This window comes from Megalobrama amblycephala, linkage group LG7 (assembly GCF_018812025.1).
Source record: "Megalobrama amblycephala isolate DHTTF-2021 linkage group LG7, ASM1881202v1, whole genome shotgun sequence".
NCBI lineage: Eukaryota > Metazoa > Chordata > Actinopteri > Cypriniformes > Xenocyprididae > Megalobrama > Megalobrama amblycephala.
In genome coordinates, this window is record NC_063050.1 from 3,924,197 (window position 1) to 3,948,543 (window position 24,347).

The 24,347-nt window shown below is 36.6% G+C and overlaps 1 protein-coding gene across 1 annotated transcript; it reads left to right on the forward strand.

Moving 5' to 3' along the window:
• Positions 1–1,067: 1,067 nt before the first annotated feature.
• On the forward strand, positions 1,068–23,614 carry LOC125271089 (NLR family CARD domain-containing protein 3-like). The gene is made up of 7 exons (XM_048195033.1): positions 1,068–1,347; positions 5,339–5,461; positions 11,511–13,385; positions 13,566–13,736; positions 18,657–18,830; positions 22,462–22,508; positions 22,762–23,614. Exons 1-7 carry the CDS (start codon positions 1,331–1,333, stop codon positions 23,283–23,285), a joined length of 2,931 nt encoding a protein of 976 aa, XP_048050990.1. The 5' UTR covers positions 1,068–1,330; the 3' UTR covers positions 23,286–23,614.
• Positions 23,615–24,347: the final 733 nt, after the last annotated feature.

Consider the following 24,347-nt stretch of genomic DNA (forward strand, 5'->3'; position numbering starts at 1 on the left):
AGTTTGTTATGTCTAAAGTGAAAGTAATCAGTTGAGAGAAAATCAGATGTGTGTCTGTATTTTAGATGCATGCAGGTCTTAATGTAACAGAAGCCAAATAGTAAACATGCTGCCCCTTGTCCTTAAAGGGATAGTCCACCCAAAAATGAAATTTCTGCCATTATTTACTCACTTTCATATTGTTCCAAACCTGTATTAATTTCTTTTCATTTTTGGGTGAACTATTCCTTTAATGTTAATAAATGTATTATTGTTATTTTGTTACAGGTCCATCTGATCTGTTCATTTTATGTCATTATTTAAGTATTTAATTTAATATTGTCCGTTTTGTATATTTACATTTATATATATATATATATATATATATATATATATATATATATATATATATATATATATATATAAAGAGACTGTTTATCTTAAGTTATTTTATCTAAGGGGCCCGCAAATAAAATTCTGCTTAGGGCCCCATAAAAGCTTGGGCCGGCCCTGGTACTTGGAGACTAGTGATTCGCAAATAGGTGTGGAAAGATTTTGATGTTGCTTTGTTAAAGCTTAAAAAAAAAAAAAAAAAAAAAGTGACAGACGTAAATATGTGCAATTGTGTTACTTTAATTACAATTTTACATAATATCCAGTATAATATGAGAAAACAGGAAAAATGTGCAGTTTGTTGTTGATAAAGGAAGTTTGAGCCTTACTGACATGGCTGTGGAGGATGGGAAACACTGGCTATAAATAAATTAAGAGTTACACAAATACTCACAGCAGGCTAGCTTATATACATGTTATTAGGACACAGATACATAGAAGTTTATTTCAGACATTGTTGTGAACACTCTGCTGTACTGTTGTCACCGAATGGCAAAAATGTATACAAGCTACCAACCAACAAATGAAATAAAATAAAATAAAAGGATACAAACATCAAATAGTAATAAACTGTACTAGCCTAGACGAGCATGGGTTATTCGCTGATTGTGAATTTGTTAATTTTAGGTCTCAGAAGGGTGCTCGCGAGCGCCCCCTATGCGCCCTAGATGTGCACTTTTGCTGAGCCCACAGTGGTGCGAGCTCCGCGTGTCTCCGATGCTCTGATGTCTAGTTTCTGCGTTGAGTTTAGTTTTTATTCTTACTTTGTTTGTTTAGTCACCTAAAGCAGTTTAAAGCACAACTTCTCTGAGACTCACCTGAGAATGTGATGACGCTTTGTGTCACTAGAGGGAGTACAAAGACTCACTTTAACCAGGTGTCTAGAATCGAAAGTAAAAGAGGCGGTAGTAGGAAGAGACGCCAATTCGAGTCTTTAAAATAAACACTGGTTGTTTAAATGGAGCATAATTTCTGGTAAGTTTTCTTTATGAAACCATGTAGGTATATAAAATAAGCTGCTGTTTCTGCTCTCCTTTTAATTGAATTTCAAAGTCGGATCATTTCATTTCAACAGTTTAATGTGACAATGTCTGACCAAAGCGGCAGAAAACGTCGACGATTTTAGTTCTGAAGCTTGTTCATACGTTGAAAGTGGATGGGGTTTTTAAGTTAAAAAAAATAATAACATATATTCACCATGAAAGCATTATAAAAGTAGTCCATACGAGTCGTGCAAATAGATATGTAAATAAAGTGAAGTTTACGACATTATTCTCGCCTTTAAAATCTATCTTGACAGCCATTGCCTTTATTCATTTCCTAGGTAAGACAGTTTTGACTATTCTGCTACAGAGGAAAATCATTATAAGGCTTTGAAAGAAAGTAAATTATGGGCGACCTATTCCTTTCAGACACAGACTTTGAGTTTGAACAATGTTGTTGTTGTTGTTGTTTTTAATATAATAATAACTTAATTGTAGATGAATGACCATGTGAATTGTGAACAATTATAATCAATCTGTCTTTATTGTCAGTCTAAAACTATATACTATGATTGCTGAGAGAGCTCAACGCGCTGCATATGAAGAAAACACAAGCAAATAGAAAAAAAACACCAGCAAATAAAGAAAACGTTTTCATCAGTTTGACAACACATGTGCTGCAAAAGTTCACAACACACCCAAATACAGAAACATGCTCCAAATAGGCCTGCTCACAATGCACATACGATCAGGATGTTTAAATAAACAAAAAAACTCACTTTTCAGGTGCACACCACTAGGAGTAAACATTGAACAATAAGTGGTCCCGCCTAGGTTCTTCATTTGTAGGTGTTCCCTTAAAACAATTTCGCCAGAACCGGAGCCAGGACAAACATTTTGGGGGGCTTGCGTGAAAAAAAATATTATTAAAATATTAAAATGAAAATATTAATTTAATTCTAAAAGTAGCCAAATAATCATAATCATCATCATCATCATCATTCAGAGGGCTTGAGATCGCCGGGGCTGGTATGTGCTATTTGCAGCACGTTTCTGTATTTGGTTGTGTTGTGAACTTTTGCAGCACGTGTTGTCAAATTGATGAAGACGTTATCTTTATTTGCTGGTGTTTTTTCTATTTGCATGTGTTTTCTTCATTTGCAGCGCGTTGAGCTCTCTCAGCCACCGTAATATTCAAATGTCAAAACAATGTAAATTTATCCACTGCTAATTTTAGCTGAAAAATTCAGGTTAGGTTTCAACATATTGATTTCAGTTTAACATTGGATGTGCCCTATAGTCTTACATAGTCAGAACTTTGAGAAAATACTGATTTGTGAGAGGTTTCTTTACAAAGTTTTTGCCTCAAAGTTGCTAAAATAAATTTTTCATTGTCTCTTTATTTTGATGGTCCCCTTTAGGCATTCTGTTGAATATAAGTAACATTGCACCAACATGTCAACTAACTCTCACTAGAGTATTAGATTATAAGTAGACTGACTGTCTGCTTAATATCTGCTAACTATTTATTTTGATGATCCCCAACTGACATTATGCTGAGTATAAGTAACTTTGTAAGAGCATGCCAACTTGTTCTATTAATCCTTACCCCATATTCTACTAACCCTACCCCGGCTCCTAACAGTCTACCAATACTCAACTAATACTCTATTGAGAGTCTCCTGTTTTGCCCTCTAATGCTGCGTTCGAGACGAGGTTGGACGTTGGAATATCCCAAATTAAATGTCCCACTTCATCCCTCAGTGTGTTCCAGTCACTCACACGTCACGTTCACATGTTGACTATGTGATGTTGCCACAACACAACGAGTGCATATCGTGGTTTTGTGTCAGTTATGGCAAAAACAGAATAAAAGCAACATAATTGCTTCCAAAACAACTGATGAAAAGCTGAAATGTAGATATCATTACATAAACTTCATGTCTAATGTTAAAGGAACACTCCACTCCACTCCCCTAGTTGAGTTTTACCGTTTTCGAATCCATTCAGCCGATCTCCAGGTCTGGCGGTACCACTTTTAGCATAGCTTAGCATAGTTCATTGAATCTGATTAGACCGTTAGCATCTCGCTCAAAAATGACCAAAGAGTTTTGAAATTTTTCCTATTTAAAACTTGACTCTTCTGTAGTTACATCGTGTACTAAGACTGACGGAAAATGAAAAGTTGTGATTTTCTAGGCCGATATGGCTAGGAACTATACTCTCATTCTGGCGTAATAATCAAGGAACTTTGCTGGCGTACCATGAGTGCAGCAGGCGCAATGATATTATGCAGCGCCTGTGACCCCCTGCTTGCACAGGTAGTGTGCCTTGCAACCATGGAGACATTTGTGAGAGACACTGTGTAATATCATTGCTCCTCTGTGCACATTTAGTCCACAAATGACACATAGTGAAGGACAGGCATATCATGTGACATTCCAGGAACTAACAGAGGCTTCCAGAGATCACTAAAACCATGGATATAACATGCAGATCAACACATTTGAAAGTAATAGATAAACCACATATCGTCACAATCGTGTATTTGTGTTCTTCACGCCATGTCGGGTATTCATAAAAATAGATTATATTTATAATGCAATGCTAATCGAGATACATTTTCTCATTGTGCAGAATAGCATAAAATAATATATTTTCTGTCTGATTTTTGATCTGAAGCCAAATCACATCACAGAAGGTTATTTAAAACACTCAACTTGATAACATGCTAACGAGCCCAGAGATGCACCTGTTCTGAGCAAATGTAATGCAAATAAATCATTTTGTAAAGCTCACTGATTTTTTTTTTCTTTTTTTCAAGAAGGACATTGGATATAGAGAAGTTTGGTGAAAGAAATGAAGGATTAAATCTTTTTGAATAGAAAATCATCAGTAATTATAATAGAGACAAAAGAAAAGAATAATTAAAGCCATAAGCAGGCTGGAGAGGTGTGAATGTGTGTTCAGGGGAGACTGAAACTGAATGGGGCAGTTAGCACCATATAACAATCAAGACAATACACTTGAATAGATGCTTAGATGATGACAATAAACATCAGTTAGAATTTCAGAGTCTTTTCAAAATAAAATCACATGACATGGTGTTGAAAAACATTTAATAAAACTCTGCTTTCAAATGAGACCTTACTTATGCTTTTAGTGCAAAGGGTTCATGAACTGTATCTGTTTTAGTTTGAGTATGTAATTTCTTGGGATTTTCCAAAAGCGGGTTTGCTGGCTAACAGGTTAATGTATTTAAGCCCTTTGTTTGATTCACCCCTTGCCAGTTCTTGTTTTGATTCTGTCCATGGTTAGCTTGACATGTTAAACTGTTATGATGTAGTTTAGTACCCTTGATTCTTTGTTTTTCTAGTTAGCTATATTAGGTCTATTTTATTTTATTATTTTTTATTTTATTTTTGGTTTGGTCTTAATTAAACTTCTGCTATTTATTCAAAGTTGAATTAATGTCAGATAATTATAGTTTATTTGCATGGACATGGAAAGCCGTTCATTTTTATTTTTTATCATATTTACATTACACTTTGTAATTGACCTACACTTCATGCATGCGGTTTGGTCAGTAAGTATGCTTTCTCCACAATGTAATTTCTCAGCAAATTGCTGTAAATAACTTAAAATAAATAATTTTGCTCAAGAGCATGATCTACATGCTGCATTCCATTTGTCCTCGGAAGTGGGAAATTCCTAGATCCCAGTTGGAACTATTACCTGGAACATTCCCTCAAGTCAAAGTTGCGACTGGGAAACTCGGGGGAAGTGCAACAAACTTGACCTTCACTTTCTAAATCACAGGACAGGGCAGTTTGTAGGCATAGGCAAAATCACTTTCCAGAACCTATCACTAATATTTGTAAACTGCCTTGGATGAAAGCATCTGTTAAATGAATAATTGTAAATGTAAAACTGTAGTGAATTCAAGCTATACAGTAAATATGTGTAAAATTGTCTTTTGTCAGCATCAGCAAAAGGAAGAGACAGAGACCAGAGTCTCCAGAGCTCAGTGGCGTGTCTGTGAAGAGTGACGGATCTATGATGCAACACCCTGAATTCAGTGATGGACCCACGACCTCTGACCCTGAGTTTGTATAAACATTAACTTGCTAATTTATTGTAGTGCATCTCAGAGGAATAATTTAAGAAAATGCATAAAATAACACTAAATGTACTACAAAATATGAAACATGCTTTGGAAAGGGGTGCAGCTTGAGCTAAAATCATCCCAGCTAACAAATTTTTGTTCTAAGTACATTTTCCAAACATTCTTTTTTGGTTATGGAAACGTTAAAACGTCCAGGTTTCTTAATATTAGAGGAATGTTTTTTTAAAAGGTTAGTATGATGTTCTTGAAACATTCTTTCAATTTCATTTTTATTAAAAACTCAACATTCTAGGAACGTCATTTAATGGTTAGTATGATGTTTCTGAAACATTGTGTCAAACAGTCAAACATATATAAAATATATACAGACTTCCGCGTACGCACGTGAAACTTTCGCATAATTTACAAATCGTGCAGTTTCACAATGTCAACAAAAGGGGGCAGTACTAGATTTTAGGCCAGAGAATCGTGCCAAAAGCAGAACGAAACAGTGCTACTTGTGCGCACTGCTCGACTCACAAGCCCACAAATGTGTTTACTTGCTGAGTGTCTCGATCACATGAACAGTAAAAAGCCAGTGAGAAGTGTTCGAGTTCGGCGTAGAGGTCTCAGGTACAAGCTGCAGATCTCTCTGTGATTTAATTCAATTTAAAGCCAGTTGAAACAGCGCTGACTTAATCAACAACACTAACGAAATCAGGAAAAACATTTAGCCGATCCAGTTAGAAAATTTAAAAAAACCAACAATTCAACAACATTTATCATGGATTTACAGTGGTAACACTAACTTATACCGTGGTATTTTGTCAGAAATGTAAGATAATATCTCATTTTTCATTTTTAATGTAAACGTATTAAACGAGTAATAAAGACCAAATTACAGACTATTTTTTGTCATAAACTTTTTTGTTCATACATATTTATATTAAATGTGTTATAGACTAAGTACCATAACTCCATTATATATATATATATATATATATATATATATATATATATATATATATATATATATATATATATATTTTTTATTTTATTTTTTTTACTTTTTATATATATATAATTGAGAAGGAACTGGCCCCCAGATGTGTCCACGAAATCGAATCTGGCCCCCTTTTTAAAAAAGTTTGGACCCCCCTGGCTTATTTTCTTCATTCAGTTTCAACAGCACTAATTGCAAGCAGAGCCCTAGACATAAAGCACTTTAGATATAAAGGGAGGCACATTAAAAAAAAAAATAGCTGGATTCATCTTAGACAACTGGTCTAAGAAAGCCAAATTTTGAGCAAATACAGCTTTATTAATTCATGCGCATACATACTCTCGCTTTCTTCATAGAACTTACAAATAAAATAGGTTATAGTATAAACAAATCATAAATTGTAATGCGTGTGCACGTGATACATTTCATGTGTGCATGCAAAACTTTGTTGTGTACGCGCGATATGTTTCTCGTGCGCACGCGAAAGTTTCATGTGCTCAGGCGATAAGTTTCTTGTGCGCATGCATAAGTGTATATCTTGCAAAGGTCCCTTTAGAGGCTCCGTAAAAGGGATAGTTCACCCAAAAATGAAAATTATTCCATGATTTACTCACCATCAAGCCATCCTAGGTGTATATGAGATATATATCTTCTTTCAGATTAACACAATCTGAGATATATTTAAAAAATATCCTTAGTCATCCAAGGTTTAAAATGGTTGTGAATGGCTACCCATATTTTGAAGACAAAAAATAAATAAATGAATAAATGATATCCATAAATAAATGAATAAATGAAGACAACTATCCTTATTTAAAACTGTATAAAGTAAAATAACGGGCTTCTGGCATGACAGCCATGCGCATTCGACATACGTCCAATGACATGACATGCGTATGGCTGTCGCACCAGAAGCTTATTATTTTATTTTATAACTTTATAACTCTATCACTGTATAGCTTTTTATTTATACTTTAAAAAAGGATATTTGTCTTTGACAAACGCATTGATTCGCTTCAGAATGCCTTTATTAACCCCCTGGAATTATATGGATGCTTTTTTTTTTTTTTTTTTTTTTTTTGCCTTCAAAATGTGGGCAGCCATTCACAACCATTATAAACCTTGGAGGACTAAGTATATTTTTTAAATATACCCCTGATTGTGTTCATCTGAAAGAAGATATATTCACACACACTTAGGATGGCTTGAGGGTGAGTAAATTATGTGATAATTTTCATTTGTGGGTGAACAATCTCTTTAAATTTCTCAAGATCTGATTAAAGAAATCCATAAACAGCATTACCAGCTTCACTTACTACTAACCAGACTGACCTTATTTTCTCTCACATGTCTCTACAGAAGTTCTTATTAAGAATTAACAGAGGTTTAGATGTTGATGTTTGGTTGAAAATGTTTTGTTTGAGGTCACCATCAGGAAGATCAGTGTTCACTTTAATTGGGGTCTTAGTGTAATTGGGGTTTATTTCTCTTTCAGCAGTTTTAGGTGTTTTTATATTGCATATTTGCATTGATAAAGGGAAAGATTGAAGAAAAGGCAGATCAACATGTTTTTTTAATGGCACTCAAATGACTGCATTAAAGTAGTTTAAACAATGTTTTTTTTTTTGTAGATTCATGTCTGACTTAAATGATTATGGAAATTTAAGCATTAATGAAAAAAGTAATAAACTAATTCAGCGGTTGACACAGCCTGTTTTGTAATAGTTGAGACACACAGACATCAACACTCACCATACAAATCTCAACAATGGTGATAATAGTAAAATAATTCAGCTGCATAATTTTTTCATGCCACAATTCATACTGGGAGCCAAGAAGGAGTTTTGTATGCTGGCATTAAGCATGTCACCATTGTTGTTTCATGCTGATTGTTTGTTTATTTATTTTTTTTATTTCAGGGCTCGAAATTAACTTTTTTACTTGGTAGCCCTGGTGTTCCTAATTTCAAAAAGTTATAAGCACCAGTAAAAATTCAGGAGCACCACAACTATATTTACTATTGTAAATATAATTAATTTTGAAGCAGTATTCTCACTGGTGTTCTATCAGCTTTGACATTTAAATCTGCATTTTTGTGATATTTACCCCCAGGGCACTGATTTTTTTTTTATTTTTTTTTTTATCTTTTATAAAGGGCATTTTTTCTCTAATCTCATTAAATGTGTGGTTCATCTTTCATTTAAAATTATTACATTTGTATTTGTTGTATATATGTTCTAATTTGTTTAATATAATTAATGTTGGAAAAAAAAATGATACTTTTAATGATATTTTTAAACATGAAACTAAACCACCAGTACATGGCGGCAAGCGACTGTCTGACCTCTGACCGTCTTAATGAGTGAGTAATTGAGTCATTCATTCAAACGATTTGTTCAAAAGTATGAATCATTCAAGAATGAGGCAATTGATTATGGATGGGTCATTGAATCTTTGACTTAACTGATTAGTTCAAAATGCTGAATCATTCAGTAATGAAAACATGATTGTCTTCTCATAAAATGCACTATGGTTCTGCTGTGATCTTTGTTTGGAACTATTTTCGCTGCTGATACAGAACAAAAACAGATAATATTGCATCTAAAATGTAAGTGGTGTAATTTTAACTACTTTTTACAGTTTATTGAACTGTTGTATGATTAATTTAAATACACTCTTCCCATAAATTTTGCGTCTGAAAGGGAAACTCCTACAAATGCATATGCAATAAGGTCAGCCACAAAAACAACCCAGTCCACTCCTTTTCAGCACTAATTTTGAACTGTGTGTCTTTAGTAAATCCTGACAGTTCTTTTTTAACACCAAAACAGGGTTTGCGCTTTCGCAAGCTGTTAGTAAATGTGGCCCTTGGTCATGTAATGTTACTTAACTGTATCATACTTTATAAATATAAAAACTCAAGTGTTATTGTCGAGCCCTGTGTAACAGTGTTCTTTCATCTTCTATCTTTTCTTTCTTATTATTCTTTGTAATTCTAAATATTTTGGATGCTTTATTGCAACGTTTATACATGAAAGCAGTTCTTATGTTTAGTAAAACACTATAACTATAACTAGATAACTTGTTTGAATAGTTTTTTTTTTTGGATAAAAGGCCACCATGGTTCCAAATGCCATAACTTTTGATTGTTTTGAGACATCAACACAAAATTTTCGGTTCAGATGCAGTTGACATGGTTGTGCACAAGTTAAAAATTGAAAGTATGACCTTCTATATATGCATTCTTATAGTCATCATGTCAAGCATGAATAATAAACAAATGAATAAATTGCATCACTGTTTCTGGGGTTTTCTCAACAGTGATGTAACATAAGAATATCCAAGATCAATAGCTTGAGCTTCTGTTTACCACAACTGCTGTGTAAGTTTGTGACGGCCCAAGTGGTGGCCACACAAGAAGGGTAATGTGAACATATCGACACGCACACACACACACACGTACACATGTTTACATGGATATTCATTTAAGGTTAATCTTTATTTAAACTTATTTTGTCATTCACATTCATTTTGGTTTCAATATGTTTGCTTTAATAATTACACAAGACGAACAATATTCATTAATTCTTTATTTGGTTTGCATATATTATATTTATTACACATCTTTTATATACGTTGTTAATTATTTGGGGTTGACACAAATTAGTTACATTGTATCTGTTTCTTATATTTGTTTCTATTTTTTGAGTTTAAGTTTACCGTTGACGGGTGGCAATCTCGTCAGGGTCTGCTACAGCCGCATCCTGGTGTCACAAAAATTGGTGTCTGGCCAGAACAGGGCATTTAAACACTATTGGTTCCACCCAGACTTTCCATTTGCTGAAGTTGCCCGGGGGAGAAGGAAATGTTGTTGTCTTTTGTTAGTTGATTTATGTAGTTGTACATTTGTGGTATTTGATTGCATTTTTCTTTATTTTGATTTGATATATTTCTTTGTATGATTCTATTTTGATTTATTTGGTGTTATATGTTAAATGTTAAGTCTCATTTGTTTCCCTCTTAATTTGTAATGGGCCCATCCTTTCCTTTATAAGTTGTTGCTTTGTTCATTAGATGAAGTCAGCTTTAGTTTGTTACGTTCATTGTCTGAATAGTTTGACTTTATTTTCTTTTTGTTTTGTTGTTTTCTTTATTATTATTTTGTTGTATGAGTTGTAAAGTTGATTTTTTTCCCCTTGGGTTCCAATAAAAACCCATGTTTATAGTAAGTAGACGGTGTTCCTTGTCTTTGGCTCCTCGGTGCCTCACAAAGTTAATGAATGTTTATATGTGAATATAACCCTGAATTCAATCTGTTCATCATATAAAGTGATTGTGTCTCTTCAGAAAATTTGGACTTAACTGCTCGATAAATATGGGTTAGTTTTTCAATCTCTTTATAAACTTTTAAGCATCAATGTGTCAGTTGCATAGTTGTCTGTGGAGGGACAGAAAGCTCTCAGATTTTATCAAAAAGGTCTTCATTTGTGTTCCAAAGATGAATGAAAGTATTATGGGTTTGAAAGAACATGAGGGTGAGTAATTAAAAATAAAAAAATGTAAATGTTTAGTTCTAACTCTTGCAAAAAAATTACACAAATTTAAGACAACACTTAGGATCAATACATATGGGAAAAGCTACAAAACTTTCCCACGTTCAAAGGATGTTCCTTTAAGAAAGCAAACTCATCCTTATATCATTTGAAGTTAGCTGTCATTCTGATGTTTGAAGGATGTTCCAAGAATGTTGTTCTACATTTTTTTTCCCCACCATTGAGGAAATTTAAAAAACCTTCTTCAAACTATGTATAAATAAAACATTTTACTAACATTTTTGAGACCAGATAACATTAAAATAAACTTGCTATTAACATTACTGGATGAACATTTATTCAAAACTTTAAAAAAAAACTTGCCAGAACATTAGACAAAGTTATAAGAATGTTTCCTGTTAGCTGGGATATCCTGTAATTAATATGTTTTTGATGGTCTCCAACAGTCATTATCATTTTACTATTTTTAATTTTTATTTATTTTTTTTTGGCAGGGGGAAGAAACATGAGCTGATCAGATCTGTGCCGTTCTCTACATCTCACTATCAGAATCACATAAGGCCGGACCAAACTGAAGCAGTCCTGCAGACACACTCACTAGAGATTGGAAACCTGCAGAGAGTCAAAGACAAGCACAAAAGAAGCATGAAGAAGAAATATGAGGGATTATTTGAGGGAAACAAACTTCAAGAGAATCAAACCCCCCTGAATATGATCTACACACAGCTCTACATCATAGAGGGAGAGAGAGAAGGAGTGAATGAAGAACATGAGGTTTTACAGATGGAGAAAACAGCCAGAACACAACACTCACAAGGCACTATAATCTACTGCAATGACATCTTTAAAGCCTCACCTGAACCAGAATGTGAGGAGAAAGACCAAATCAAGACTGTTCTCACTAAAGGCATCGCTGGCATTGGAAAAACTGTCTCTGTGCAGAAATTCATTCTGGACTGGGCCGAGGGAAAAGCCAATCAGGATGTAGATTTCATGTTTGTGCTTCCATTTCGAGAGCTGAACTTGATCCGAGATTATCTGTACAGTCTTCACAGTCTTCTGCTGGACTTTCATCCTGAACTGCAAGATCTGGACTCAAATATTTATGAGGAATGTAAAATTTTGTTCATCTTTGATGGTCTGGATGAAAGCAGAATGACACTGGTGTTTTCAGACACTCAGAAAGTTTCTGATGTGACTGAGACTTCATCAGTGGGTATGCTGATGTCAAACCTCATTAAAGGAGAGCTGCTTCCCTCTGCTCACATCTGGATCACCTCCAGACCAGCAGCAGCCAATCAGATTCCTTCCAAATACATCAACCATCTGACAGAAATTCAGGGATTCAATGAGCCTCAGAAGGAGGAATATTTCAGGAAGAGAATCAGTGATGAGCATCAAGCCAGCAGAATCATCTCACACATCAGAAGAGCAAGAAGCCTCCACATCATGTGCCAAATACCTGTCTTTTGCTGGATCTCATCCACTGTGCTTCAAAAGCTCCTAAAAGAAGATCTTAGTGGAGAAATCCCTCAAACTCTGACTGAAATTTACATCCACTTCCTTTTGATTCAGATCAACATGAGGAATCAGAAGTATAAAGAGAGAGATTCAGAGAAACTCCTGCAGTCCAACAGAGACATGATTGTGAAACTTGCTGAAGTGGCTTTCAAACAGCTGATGAAGGGCAATGTGATGTTCTATGAGGAGGACCTGAGAGAGAGCGGCATAGACGTCACTGATGACTCACTGTATTTTGGGACGTATACTGAGATCTTGAAGGAGGAATCTGTTATTCATCAGAGGAAAGTTTACAGCTTTGTTCATCTGAGCATTCAGGAGTTTCTCGCTGCCTTCTACCTGTTTTACCTCGATGTAATAAAAAATGTTGACACTCTTAAGTTTTTTGATGTCATTTATAGCGTTCTAAAAAATGCAGTAGACAAAGCTTTAGAGAGTAAGAATGGGCATCTGGATCTGTTCCTGCGATTCCTGCTGGGTGTCTCACTGGAGTCCAATCAGAGACTCTTACGGGATCTACTGACACACACAGAGAACAGCTCAGAGAGCATCAGGAGAACCACACAATACATTAAAGAGAGGATCAAAGATGGACATGGACTCTCCACTGAAAGATCCATCAATCTGTTCCTCTGTCTGCTGGAAATGAAAGACCAGACCCTGTCCAGAGAGATTCAGGAGTTTGTGAAATCAGAGAAGAAACTCTCTCCTGCTCACTGTTCAATAATCGCCTACATGCTTCAGATGTCAGAGGAGGGGGTGGATGAGCTGGACCTCAAGAAATACAACACATCAGATGAGGGAAGAAGAAGACTGATACCAGCTGTTATCGACTACACAAAAGCTTTGTGAGTGTAACAATGAAGAAAATGTTTCAGCAGAGCAGGATTATCCTCTCTCTGAGGTTAATTAAAATTTATGATGTTCACAAGAATTAAAGTCATATTGAATTTTGAAATGTATTTATTTGAAAAAAAAAAAGAAAAGTTCAGTTCATAAGGTTCAGAATTTATTTACTTTTTTTCCAGTCTTTCTGGCTGTAATCTCACTGCTCATTGTTGTGAGAGTTTGTCATCAGCTCTACAATCATCAAACTGTGTCCTGAGAGAGCTGGACCTGAGTAACAATGACCTGCAGGATTCAGGAGTGAAGCTGCTCTCTGATGGACTGAAGGGAAACTGTCAGCTGGAGATACTGAGGTTTGTGATCAGTGGCACATTCTCTCTGTAGTGTGGATTATATAAACACTCAGTAGTGTTCATCAATTCATCTGGTGTAACTCATGTGGAGCCTCGCTGGGCTGAAAACTGGCTGTAACCCAGATGGGCCCCACATGGCTGTGCTGGCTGGGTGGAAAGTGCCTCAAAGTTCATATACAAACTTTTTGGCCATGACCAACGTGTGTTTACAGAGACAAGAGTGATAATTTAGAAAGTCTATTTCCAATTACATTTTTCAGGTAATAGGGACATTATCTGTGTGCCATATCACTTATAATATTTTTATCCAGAGCAAAAATGTGGCTTAGAGTTGACAGTGCATGAGGAAGTAGCATGAAACCTATTTTCTGTTGTCTGTAAACATAAATAGCAGGTTCAATCTGTGTTAAAGATCTCAGAACGGTTTAGTAAAATTATTTCCCTTTCAGTTGGTCACATTTGACATATGTCAGAAGTGAACTGACGAATCGGGTTATCGTATGAGAGCCTTATGACCTTCGAGTGTCTACTAAATGAGCCAATGAACATTGGTATGGGAGATTTGCTTGTCGCACTCTGCCCCTCAGCGCGGGTATAAATACAGAAGCGCATGCAAGAGCACTCTTTTTTTCGCTTTGGAGCCGAGCAGTTTGTTCGTTCTAATGCTACAAGATCTCCTGTTTGTGCCTACTAAAACAGATTCTTTTAGAGAGCAAGAACTCTTCTGTTTTGGTGTGACAGCATGCTGCCGCGGCGAGCTCATGAGCTCTTATCTCCTGTTTTCACAGCAAATCCGTCCAGGATGGTTAAGAGTGCACATGCAGTTGCGCTGCTGCTGTTTCGTGTGTGCTTCAGCACAATAAAAGAGTATTTCCATTCCTCTTAAAGAGCAGCGGACGTGACACTACCTCAATTTCTGGTGTCCCTGACTCCAGCTGATGGTCACAATTGCAGCATCTCATGTTTGAACCTTCAACACGCTAAAGCAGCTCTTGTGGATAGTTCATGTTCTCATTGTGGAATCTTGTCTATCGTGATGTTGAGGTCTAGACTTGCTTACCTTGGTCCTCTCCTCCTTCTCTGGTGGCCATCAGTGAAGTGCTACTTCATCAAATAGACCAGGTTATGGTCAGGGCTTCCCCGCTGAGATAATCTCTGTTGGCCCCTCATTCCTCTAATACAGCGCAGCCAGTGGTGCTTCCAGAGCATAATACTGGTCCCTCACTTGAGCTACCAGCCATTTATTTTGGAGCTCTCGCTGATGATCAGATGTCGATCGTGGCATCGGAAGGTGAGCTCCAGTTGTCTGGAGATGAAGACTCGACTACTTTGCCTTTATCTGGGAGAGTGGCATTGCTCGAGCCTGTTCCCAGAATTGATGGCTATGCTTTCCCGGGCTGCTGAGAGGGTCAGACTCGAGTGGGAGTTAATTTTTAGTCCATCTGTTATGCTGAAATGTCTGTCTTGCAGATATGGAATAAAAATGAACTCCCACACCTTACTGCCAGATTCTGGAAGATAAATTCTTCAGTGGGACAAGAGGATGTGGTGCTGGTCCTTCAAGAGTCACTCTCAATCTCTCTGTCTATAAAGCCTATAAAAACCCTGTCTTCATGTATTTTACAACACTACAGCTTGTGTTTCTTATTAAGAGTGGGTAATTTTATTGGTTTCTTTAGCTAACCTAAGTCTATGATATCCTGACACCTTGCACTTCTGGAGACTCCAGGTAGGTTGCAGTTCTGGGAAATGGTGGTGCTGGAGATAAAGGGTTCCCGATGGAACCCTTAAACCCTCACACCTAATTCTTCACCTTAATTCTTAATTATTTTGCAGTTAACATGTGTCTTTTCTTTTCCACCTGTTTTTGTATGACCCCACTGCCCCAATGAGCGTTTTGCTGTCCATTGGTCATGTTTTAACTTTGCAATTTCTTGTAATGCATTAGTATTACATTTTAGTATTATCTTTCTCATGAGCATTTCATTTTTTTGACTTTTCAGTTTTGGTTCATTTTGCCTGTAAAAGAAAACCTGCCTAATAATTATACACACCTGAATATGAGACGTTTTTCATTTCCAGCCTTCATGAACAATTATATATCAGAGTTCAGGTAGTGAACCTGCAAGCACCCTGTAGAGTTCCTCTGCCACCCCTTGTGGCCTCAGACATTGCTGAGTGTCTGTCACTAGGCCAAGCACTTGTGTACTTGTCACCTGTGCTAGGCTGGGTGCCACATGTTGCAACCACTACAGTGGTCCCACATGTGAATTCCATGGTAAGTCTCCATATGGTGAGCGTGTGTCTTTCCCTTGGCAGAGTCCGTCCTGTCATCCCTGCCAGATGTTGTCTCCCTCCTGTCATGGTTGGAGACATCCCAGGGCTATTCCATGTGTTGCAATGCCCCTTGGCCAGTTAATATGTGTATTTCCCACATGATATCTCCCTTCGGGTAGGATTTGGCCTCCGCAGTGCTCCCCAAGTCTTACTGAATGGGTCATGCGGAACAGCAGTAGACTTTCTCGGTGTAACGCTGTGCGCTGAAAGGGTCAGCAACTGTGGCGTTTTCAGGGATCTCAACTTGTCGGTTCACTTCTGACGTACGTAGAATGTGACCGACTGAAAGGGAACGTCTTGGTTATATACAGTGGGTACGGAAAGTATTTAGACCCCCTTAAATATTTCACTCTTTGTTATATTGCAGCCATTTGCTAAAATCATTTAAGTTCATTTTTTCCTCATTAATGTACACACAGCACCCCATATTGACAGAAAAACACAGAATTGTTGACATTTTTGCAGATTTATTAAAAAAGAAAAACTGAAATATCACATGGTCCTAAGTATTCAGACCCTTTTCTCAATATTTAGTAGAAGCACCCTTTTGATCTAATACAGTCATGAGTCTTTTGGGGAAAGATGCAACAGGTTTTACACACCTGGATTTGGGGATCCTCTGCCATTCCTTCTTGCAGATCCTCTCCAGTTCTGTCAGGTTGGATGGTAAATTTTGGTGGACAGCCATTTTTAAGTCTCTCCAGAGATGCTCAATTGGGTTTAAGTCAGGGCTCTGGCTGGGCCATTCAAGAACAGTCACGGAGTTGTTGTGAAGCCACTCCTTCATTATTTTAGCTGTGTGCTTAGGGTCATTGTCTTGTTGGAAGGTAAACCTTCGGCCCAGTCTGAGGTCCTGAGCACTCTGGAGAAGGTTTTCGTCCAGGATATCCCTGTACTTGGCCGCATTCATCTTTCCCTCGATTGCAACCAGTCGTCCTGTCCCTGCAGCTGAAAAACACCCCCACAGCATGATGCTGCCACCACCATGCTTCACTGTTGGGACTGTAATGGACAGGTGATGAGCAGTGCCTGGTTTTCTCCACACATACCGCTTAGAATTAAGGCCAAAAAGTTCTATCTTGGTCTCATCAGACCAGAGAATCTTATTTCTCACTATCTTGGCAAACTCCATGCGGGCTTTCATGTGTCTTGCACTGAGGAGAGGCTTCCGTCGGACCACTCTGCCATAAAGCCCCGACTGGTGGAGGGCTGCAGTGATGGTTGACTTTCTACAACTTTCTCCATCTCCCGACTGCATCTCTGGAGCTCAGCCACAGTGATCTTTGGGTTCTTCTTTACCTCTCTCACCAAGGCTCTTCTCCCCGATAGCTCATTTTGGCCGAACAGCCAGCTCTAGGAAGGATTCTGGTCGTCCCAAACGTCTTCCATTTAAGGATTATGGAGGCCATTGTGCTCTTAGGAACCTTAAGTGCAGCAGAAATTTTTTTGTAACCATGGCCAGATCTGTGCTTTGCCACAATTCTGTCTCTGAGCTCAGGCAGTTCCTTTGGCCTCATGATTCTCATTTGCTCTGACATGCACTGTGAGCAGTAAGGTCTTATATAGACAGGTGTGTGGCTTTCCTAATCAAGTCCAATCAGTATAATCAAACACAGCTGGACTCAAATGAAGGTGTAGAACCATCTCAAGGATGATCAGAAGAAATTGACAGCACCTGAGTTAAATATATGAGTGTCACAGCAAAGGGTCTGAATATTTAGGACCATGTGATATTTCAGTTTTTCTTTTTTAATAAATCTGAAAAATGTCAACAATTCTGTGTTTTTCTGTCAATATGGGGTGCTGTGTATACATTAATGAGGAAAAAAAATGAACTTTTAGCACATGGCTGCAATATAACAAAGAGTGAAAAATTTAAGGGGGTCTGAATACTTTCCGTACCCACTGTATGTATCCCTTGTTCCCTGAAGGAGGGAATGGAGACATACATCCCATTGCCACAGTTCCTGTGCCGCCGCTGAGCGCATGCCACATGCTCGTGAGTGCATGCACGCACTTGTCTAAGTCTAAAACAGAGTGCACTTGCATGCGCTTCCTTATTTATACCCGCACTGCAGGGTGGAGTGCGACATGCAAATCTCACACACCGATGTTCATTGGCTCATTTAGTATACACTCAAAGGTGATAGGGCTCTCATGCCAATTCGTCGGTTCGGTTCTGACGTATGTCTCCATTCCCTCCTTCAGGGAACAAGGGGTACATATGTAACTGAGACATTTTATTACAGTTTTGAAAATGTCTCTTCAGTTCAGCTATGTAGTTTATTGGTGTTATGTAGTTTAACAGTGTTGTTTTGGTGACCACCCATTGCTGAGCAGAAAAAAACTTCTAGATAGTCTTGAACTATTTGTAAATCAAAACTTGTATAGCGTGCACTTTGTGTTTCATTAATGATGAACGGACTGTACATTTCATATTCCACTACTTCGTAGGTAAAATTCACAAAAAATAATGGTAATTAGACCATTAGAAGTATTTTTGTCTATACATAATACACAAAATAAATCTATTTTCTCTCTACTTTCCTAAAGAAAATGTAATGCTCTCTTACACATCTGTAGGTTGTCAGGTTGTATGGTGACAGAGGAAGGCTGTGATTATGTATCTTCAGCTCTGAGTTCAAACCCCTCACACCTGAGAGAGCTGGATCTGAGCTACAATCACCCAGGAGATTCTGGAGTCCAGCTGCTCAACAACAAACTGAAGGATCCAAACTGCTCACTGCATATACTCAAGTATGTCATACAAAATTTAACACTCTTCAACCCACTTCAAATAGAAGCTCAAATATGAACATGCAACATTTTTTTATATATACATTGAGGAAAAAATCATTAAGACAGATTTCAAAGACCCAAATTACAGTGGAAATTAAACTAGATGTTTTACCATGATCTGGTTCAATTTTGAGGATGATACACCCCAGACTGTTTTTTGTTAGCTTTTGTCAAAGTAAAAATTAAGGTGTCATTCCAAGAACACTTGGACACACCAAAATGATACATGATTACCAAATTATATGATTCCATAATTTAAAACATTTTCATTTTCATAATTGCAATAGCAATGTGTGTAAATAGTGCAACAGCAAAAACTGTGACATAATATTTTTTTGTATACAACATTTTTAAACAAATAATTCAAGGTGTGATACCTAACAGGACCACTCTGAGATGCCAAGAGACAATTTAGGGCTTAGCTGCATCCCCAAGGGGTGGGAGCTCCATAAGGGGGCAGGATTTACAAACAATTTTTCCTGTCTGAAAGTCTGTTTTGAGGGCTATGGGTTTTTTTCTATGGCCTCTGCCTTTCCATGTGGCTACATAGTTCAGGGCAATAAACTAAGCCTTATCAGATGGTGTCCATGGTAACTGAAGCCCTTGCCCAAGCTGGTCCATTGGGGGAGGGTTCCACAGACCACAGTTTTAACACCTGCCGGTGAAAAAAAAAATTATAATCAAATTACTAAGCAACCACTGATAGGAATAACACAAAACTGATATCATTTTAAAGCTTAGAAACTCAGCTTTTTAATCATTTTGTTCAGCTCTTAACGAGTGCTGAGTTATCACTCTAAAACGGAGTGTACCCACCGAGGGGGCCACCTAGCCATTAAAAAATATATATTTTCCAAACTCCTGCTTATATAACAAAATAAGTGTCATTTGAAAGCTTAGAGTCTGAACTTTACAATGAATGTAGTCAATTTGATTAACTCCTAAGTACTGCTGAGTTATTTGCTGGAAAACAATTTAAAAAAATCATAATTTATGAATTTTTTTATACTATGTACTCAAATGTGTCAAAAGCATCATACAGCTCAGATAATCATGTGTTATATGTCATTTGTAAGGTCTCAAGGAGTAGAATACAACAAGTATAATTGTTTAGGGCTTTGACTAAACTTGAACAAGTTTTTTTTTTTTACGTGAAGAACAATTGGACATCATTATTTACAGCAGATTCTCATGATTAAAATGAGTCCAACATGAGCATAATCTAATTAGCCAATTACGAAATATTGCTCACACAATTATGACACATAAATCCCCACAGGTGCACAGATGCTAACTAAAATTAAAATGTAGTTGTTACTTGGCATTTATGCTTATATCTTCATGAAACATGCATAGATAGTACAAAACGGCACAACATTACTTACAGTGGGTTCTTCCAATTGAAATGAGTCCAAGATCAACATATTCCAATAAGCCGATCACGAGTTACTCAATGTGAAAGAACGATTTTAAAAATGCCCATCAGGGGGAGCAGGTGGATAAACAAAAAGGCTACCTTGGTTCAAATGCTGTAACTTTTGATTTCTTTATGGGATCACCACAAAATTCAATCTAGATACAGCTGACCAATTGAGGAACATCACCAAAAAAGAATTGTCATCCTACCTTATTTCCTCTCTGAGTTATTGCATGTCAAATCTGGGGCCGTATTCACAAAACATCTTAAGGCTAAAAGTAGCTCCTAAATTGCCGATTTAAGAGAAACTCTTAAAAATAATAGGTGTGTCAGTCCTAATTTAAGGAGTCCTAAATTTTTGCTCCAAGAGTATTTCACAAAGCATTTTAGTGCTAAAACTAGCTCCTAAATCTGTGAAACGCTAGGAGTAGTCAAGAGGACTCCTAAGTCACTATGACAAAATCACAAACAGTCCTAATCCACCCAAAGACACTGTCCACCATCAACACAATAGCGATAGAGCCTTAGGTGCTGAACCTTTTCCTCATAAATGTAATACATTTTGATTTACAGATTTGAATCTACGATGAGATGCCAAAAATAAATCTTTAACAAATAAATAAATATTGTCTGATTACATGTGGCAGTGGTTTTCACGAGTTCATATTTACAAATGATTGAATAGAGTAAAAAAAAAAAAAAACAGAAAGAATGTGCTAAGCGTATAGGCTATAGTAAGCTAAGCATATTTGGTGTGCTGTCCAAGGGGATCGAGCGCTCCGAGCTTGGAATTTAGCCCAAACCCAAAGTTCTCCCCATATCCCCAGCCAAGAGTGAGGAGCAAGGTGGCGGAGGGATACAGAAAACTGATGAAGTAACTATAGGCGAGTCGGCTCTTTGTCACTTGCATTTTGCATTCTCTTGAAATGCAGACATCCAAGAGGCAGGCAATTTTTATTAAAAAAAAAAAAAAAAAACTTTATTTGAATAGGGCAACATTTGTGTTTTAAAACCTTTATTTTATAACCTTTATATATGATACCTCATTCTACAATGTTTCTATGATTAAATCGCTGACTCTTCCCCTATCAGCCAATCACTGTGTGTATACTCCATAGCAACGAGCTCAACCCCGCCCTTACTCTTAGCTTAAGACTTCTCTCTATTCCTTAGTAAAAGTTTGTCTCAGCAGCTTTGTGAATAGGTTTTAAGAGAAAACTCTTAGCTAAGAACTTTTACTGCTATTTAGGAGAACTCTTAGTGGTAAGATAAAATGTTTTGTGAATACGGCCCCTGAAATGTATATCAAACTTTTATTTTTTTTGTCTTTATCAGCAGTTTCTCAGCATGAGAATGTCCAAATTTAATTTATTTTATTTTTTTATTTATTTAAAAATGTAAAAAGTTTTCTCTTCTAAACGATAACCTTTCCTTGCTAGAGATTTCAAGTTGAGTCATTATTTTTGTGCATGACATTTAGAAAACAAAAACATAAAAAATACCTACCTGTTCCAAATGCTGTATCTTTTGATTTCTTCATGCAATCACCACATAATTTGAGCCAGATACAGCTCACATATAGAGGAACATCACCGAAAAATAAGGATCCCACTACCTTATTGTCTTCATGAGATACTCTGAAAATACTCTCAGGGCTTAAGGGGTTAAAGATTATTTATTAAATATGACAAATAACTGTGTCTTTGTCTCAGTCGTTACATCATTTACATTTTAAAGATCACCAGTCATTTTCCAAATCCTTTAATTTAGAGTGGCGAGCTGCAAAAATAGCTTATATTTCCAAAAACCTGCAGTAGTCCGACAAGGAAAAGTGCACACTCTAAGATGAAATCTGTGTGATGAAAATGTTTACCAGCTTAAACATAAAACATAACATAATATAATGTTTCTTGTGCAAAAACATAGCTTCTTAGTGCTTTTTAAAGTATTGTTTGATAAGTTGTCTTCAGAGGTCGAATCATAAGGTTTTCAGCTTTCAAATGGTTTATAGTTAATGAAGATGAACTGAATAATTGAGATAAAATAAAGCAATGAACTGCTGGATGTAAATTGTCTGTGATGTTTTATACCTAGGCATGAATACAACATCATTTCATTGTGTTATCCCTTCATACTTACCAGTTTGATGTGTGTGTGTTTGGGTTTCTATAGGCTGGGTCATGGAGGAGAGAGCAGAATTAAACCAGGACTGAAAAAATGTAAGTTTTAATAAACCCATCCACACATACAGTCAGTGTATAAAACACCAGATTACTTAACATGATATACATTTATATGTAAATAAAACCACGCAGAAAGAAAGAAAGAAAGAAAGAAAGAAAGAAAGAAAGAAAGAAAGGAGAGTAAATGACATGATCAATAGGATTTATCCGGGGTAGCTGCACTTTAAAAAAAAATATTCTCACTTATTTCACCATGTTATGAATAATCTTTTTTTTTTCTCAACTACAGACAACTGTGATCTCACACTGGATAAAAATACAGCAGACTGTCGTCTCGCTCTGTCCGAGAAGAATCAAAAAGTGACCCGAGTGAAAGAGCGTCAGCCGTATCCCGATCATCCAGAGAGATTTGATTACTATGGTAACGTTTTATGTAAAGAGAGCCTGACTGGGCGCTGTTACTGGGAGGCTGAATGGAGTGGAGTGGCTGACATAGCAGTGGTATATAAAGGAATAAAGCGAAAAGGAAATAGTAATGAGTGTTTTCTTGGTTACAATGAAAAGTCCTGGACTGTTTACTGCACAAGTAGCAATTTCTCTGCACTACACAATAAAAAAAGTACTGACATACCAGCCCCTTCATCATCCAAAAGAGTGGGAGTGTATGTGGACGTGTCGGCCGGCACTCTGTCCTTCTACAGTGTCTCTGACACACACACACTAACACACTTACACACATTCAACACCACATTCACTGAACCCCTCTATGCTGGATTTGGGTTATATCCAGGCTCCTCTGTGTTTTTGCGTTAGATACACAGCTAAATAAAGAATTGAACTGATTTAGAAGTAGTTGCACAGATAAGTTTCAAAGGTAGTTAACAGCATAATACTAAAAGATTACATTGAAACTATGCCTCTGTAACCAACTGGTATACAATTAGAAATAAAGGGTCATAGTAAATTCCTGTATTGTATTGTACTGTTATCCTGGACTGTATCTATATTTTTTAGCCCTTTTGTACTCAAGTATAAAGCTCTGTCCCATACACAGAACTTTAGGTTAAGATTCTTTAAACACCAACATGCTACCATTGCTACTGTACAAATGTACTACAAGACTACCTTCAATAAATTCTTATCCCTACAAGAACTTTGGTCAAGCTTACTTTTTTTAATGTATTAGACTAAATCTAATACATTGGCAAGCCACCCAAACAGCTTCTCAGCCAAAAACAAGAACATCAAGTGCTATGAGATATTGATTTGTTAGCAGGATGATCCTTGGTATACTCAATATGCTATCATGTATAAAACTTTGTGTAGACTTTATCTTGTATGCATTTTATATATCTTTATCATATCTTTTTTATGTTACACTTAAAGGGATAGTTCATCCAAAAATGAAAATGACCCCATGATTTACTCACCCTCAAGCCATCCTAGGTGTATATGACCAGTGTTGGGGAAAGTTACTTTTAAAAGTAACACATTACAATATTGCGTTACTCCCTAAAAAAGTAACTAATTGCGTTACTTCGTTACTTTTTATGAAAAGTAATGCGTTACATTACTTTTGCGTTACTTTTTCTCACTGGGGCTGGGCTTGTTTGTTTTTTAATAACAACAAAAAAGTCATATTTTTGGCAAAAAGGCCCTTTCACACCAAAAGTGAAATGAATAAGCCTCAAGCTGAAGGAAAAGCATATTTACACCTGTACAGTAGAGGGCGCAGCTCAAACAAACCTTTCTAATGTAAAGTATTTTTTGCTTATTAGTATGGTTGAATTAGGTATATTGAAGATCAGCAGCAAAGACATTGGTTAATAATTGAGATTAAATACATAAAGTATATTTGTGTAATTTAATATAGTT

Excerpts from the sequence above, each read along its gene's own strand:
- LOC125271089 (XM_048195033.1), top strand. Across the intron at positions 18,831-22,461 it reads TGCTCACTGCATATACTCAA|GCTGGGTCATGGAGGAGAGA; the intron begins GTATGTCATACA and ends GGGTTTCTATAG. Across the intron at positions 22,509-22,761 it reads TAAACCAGGACTGAAAAAAT|ACAACTGTGATCTCACACTG; the intron begins GTAAGTTTTAAT and ends TCTCAACTACAG.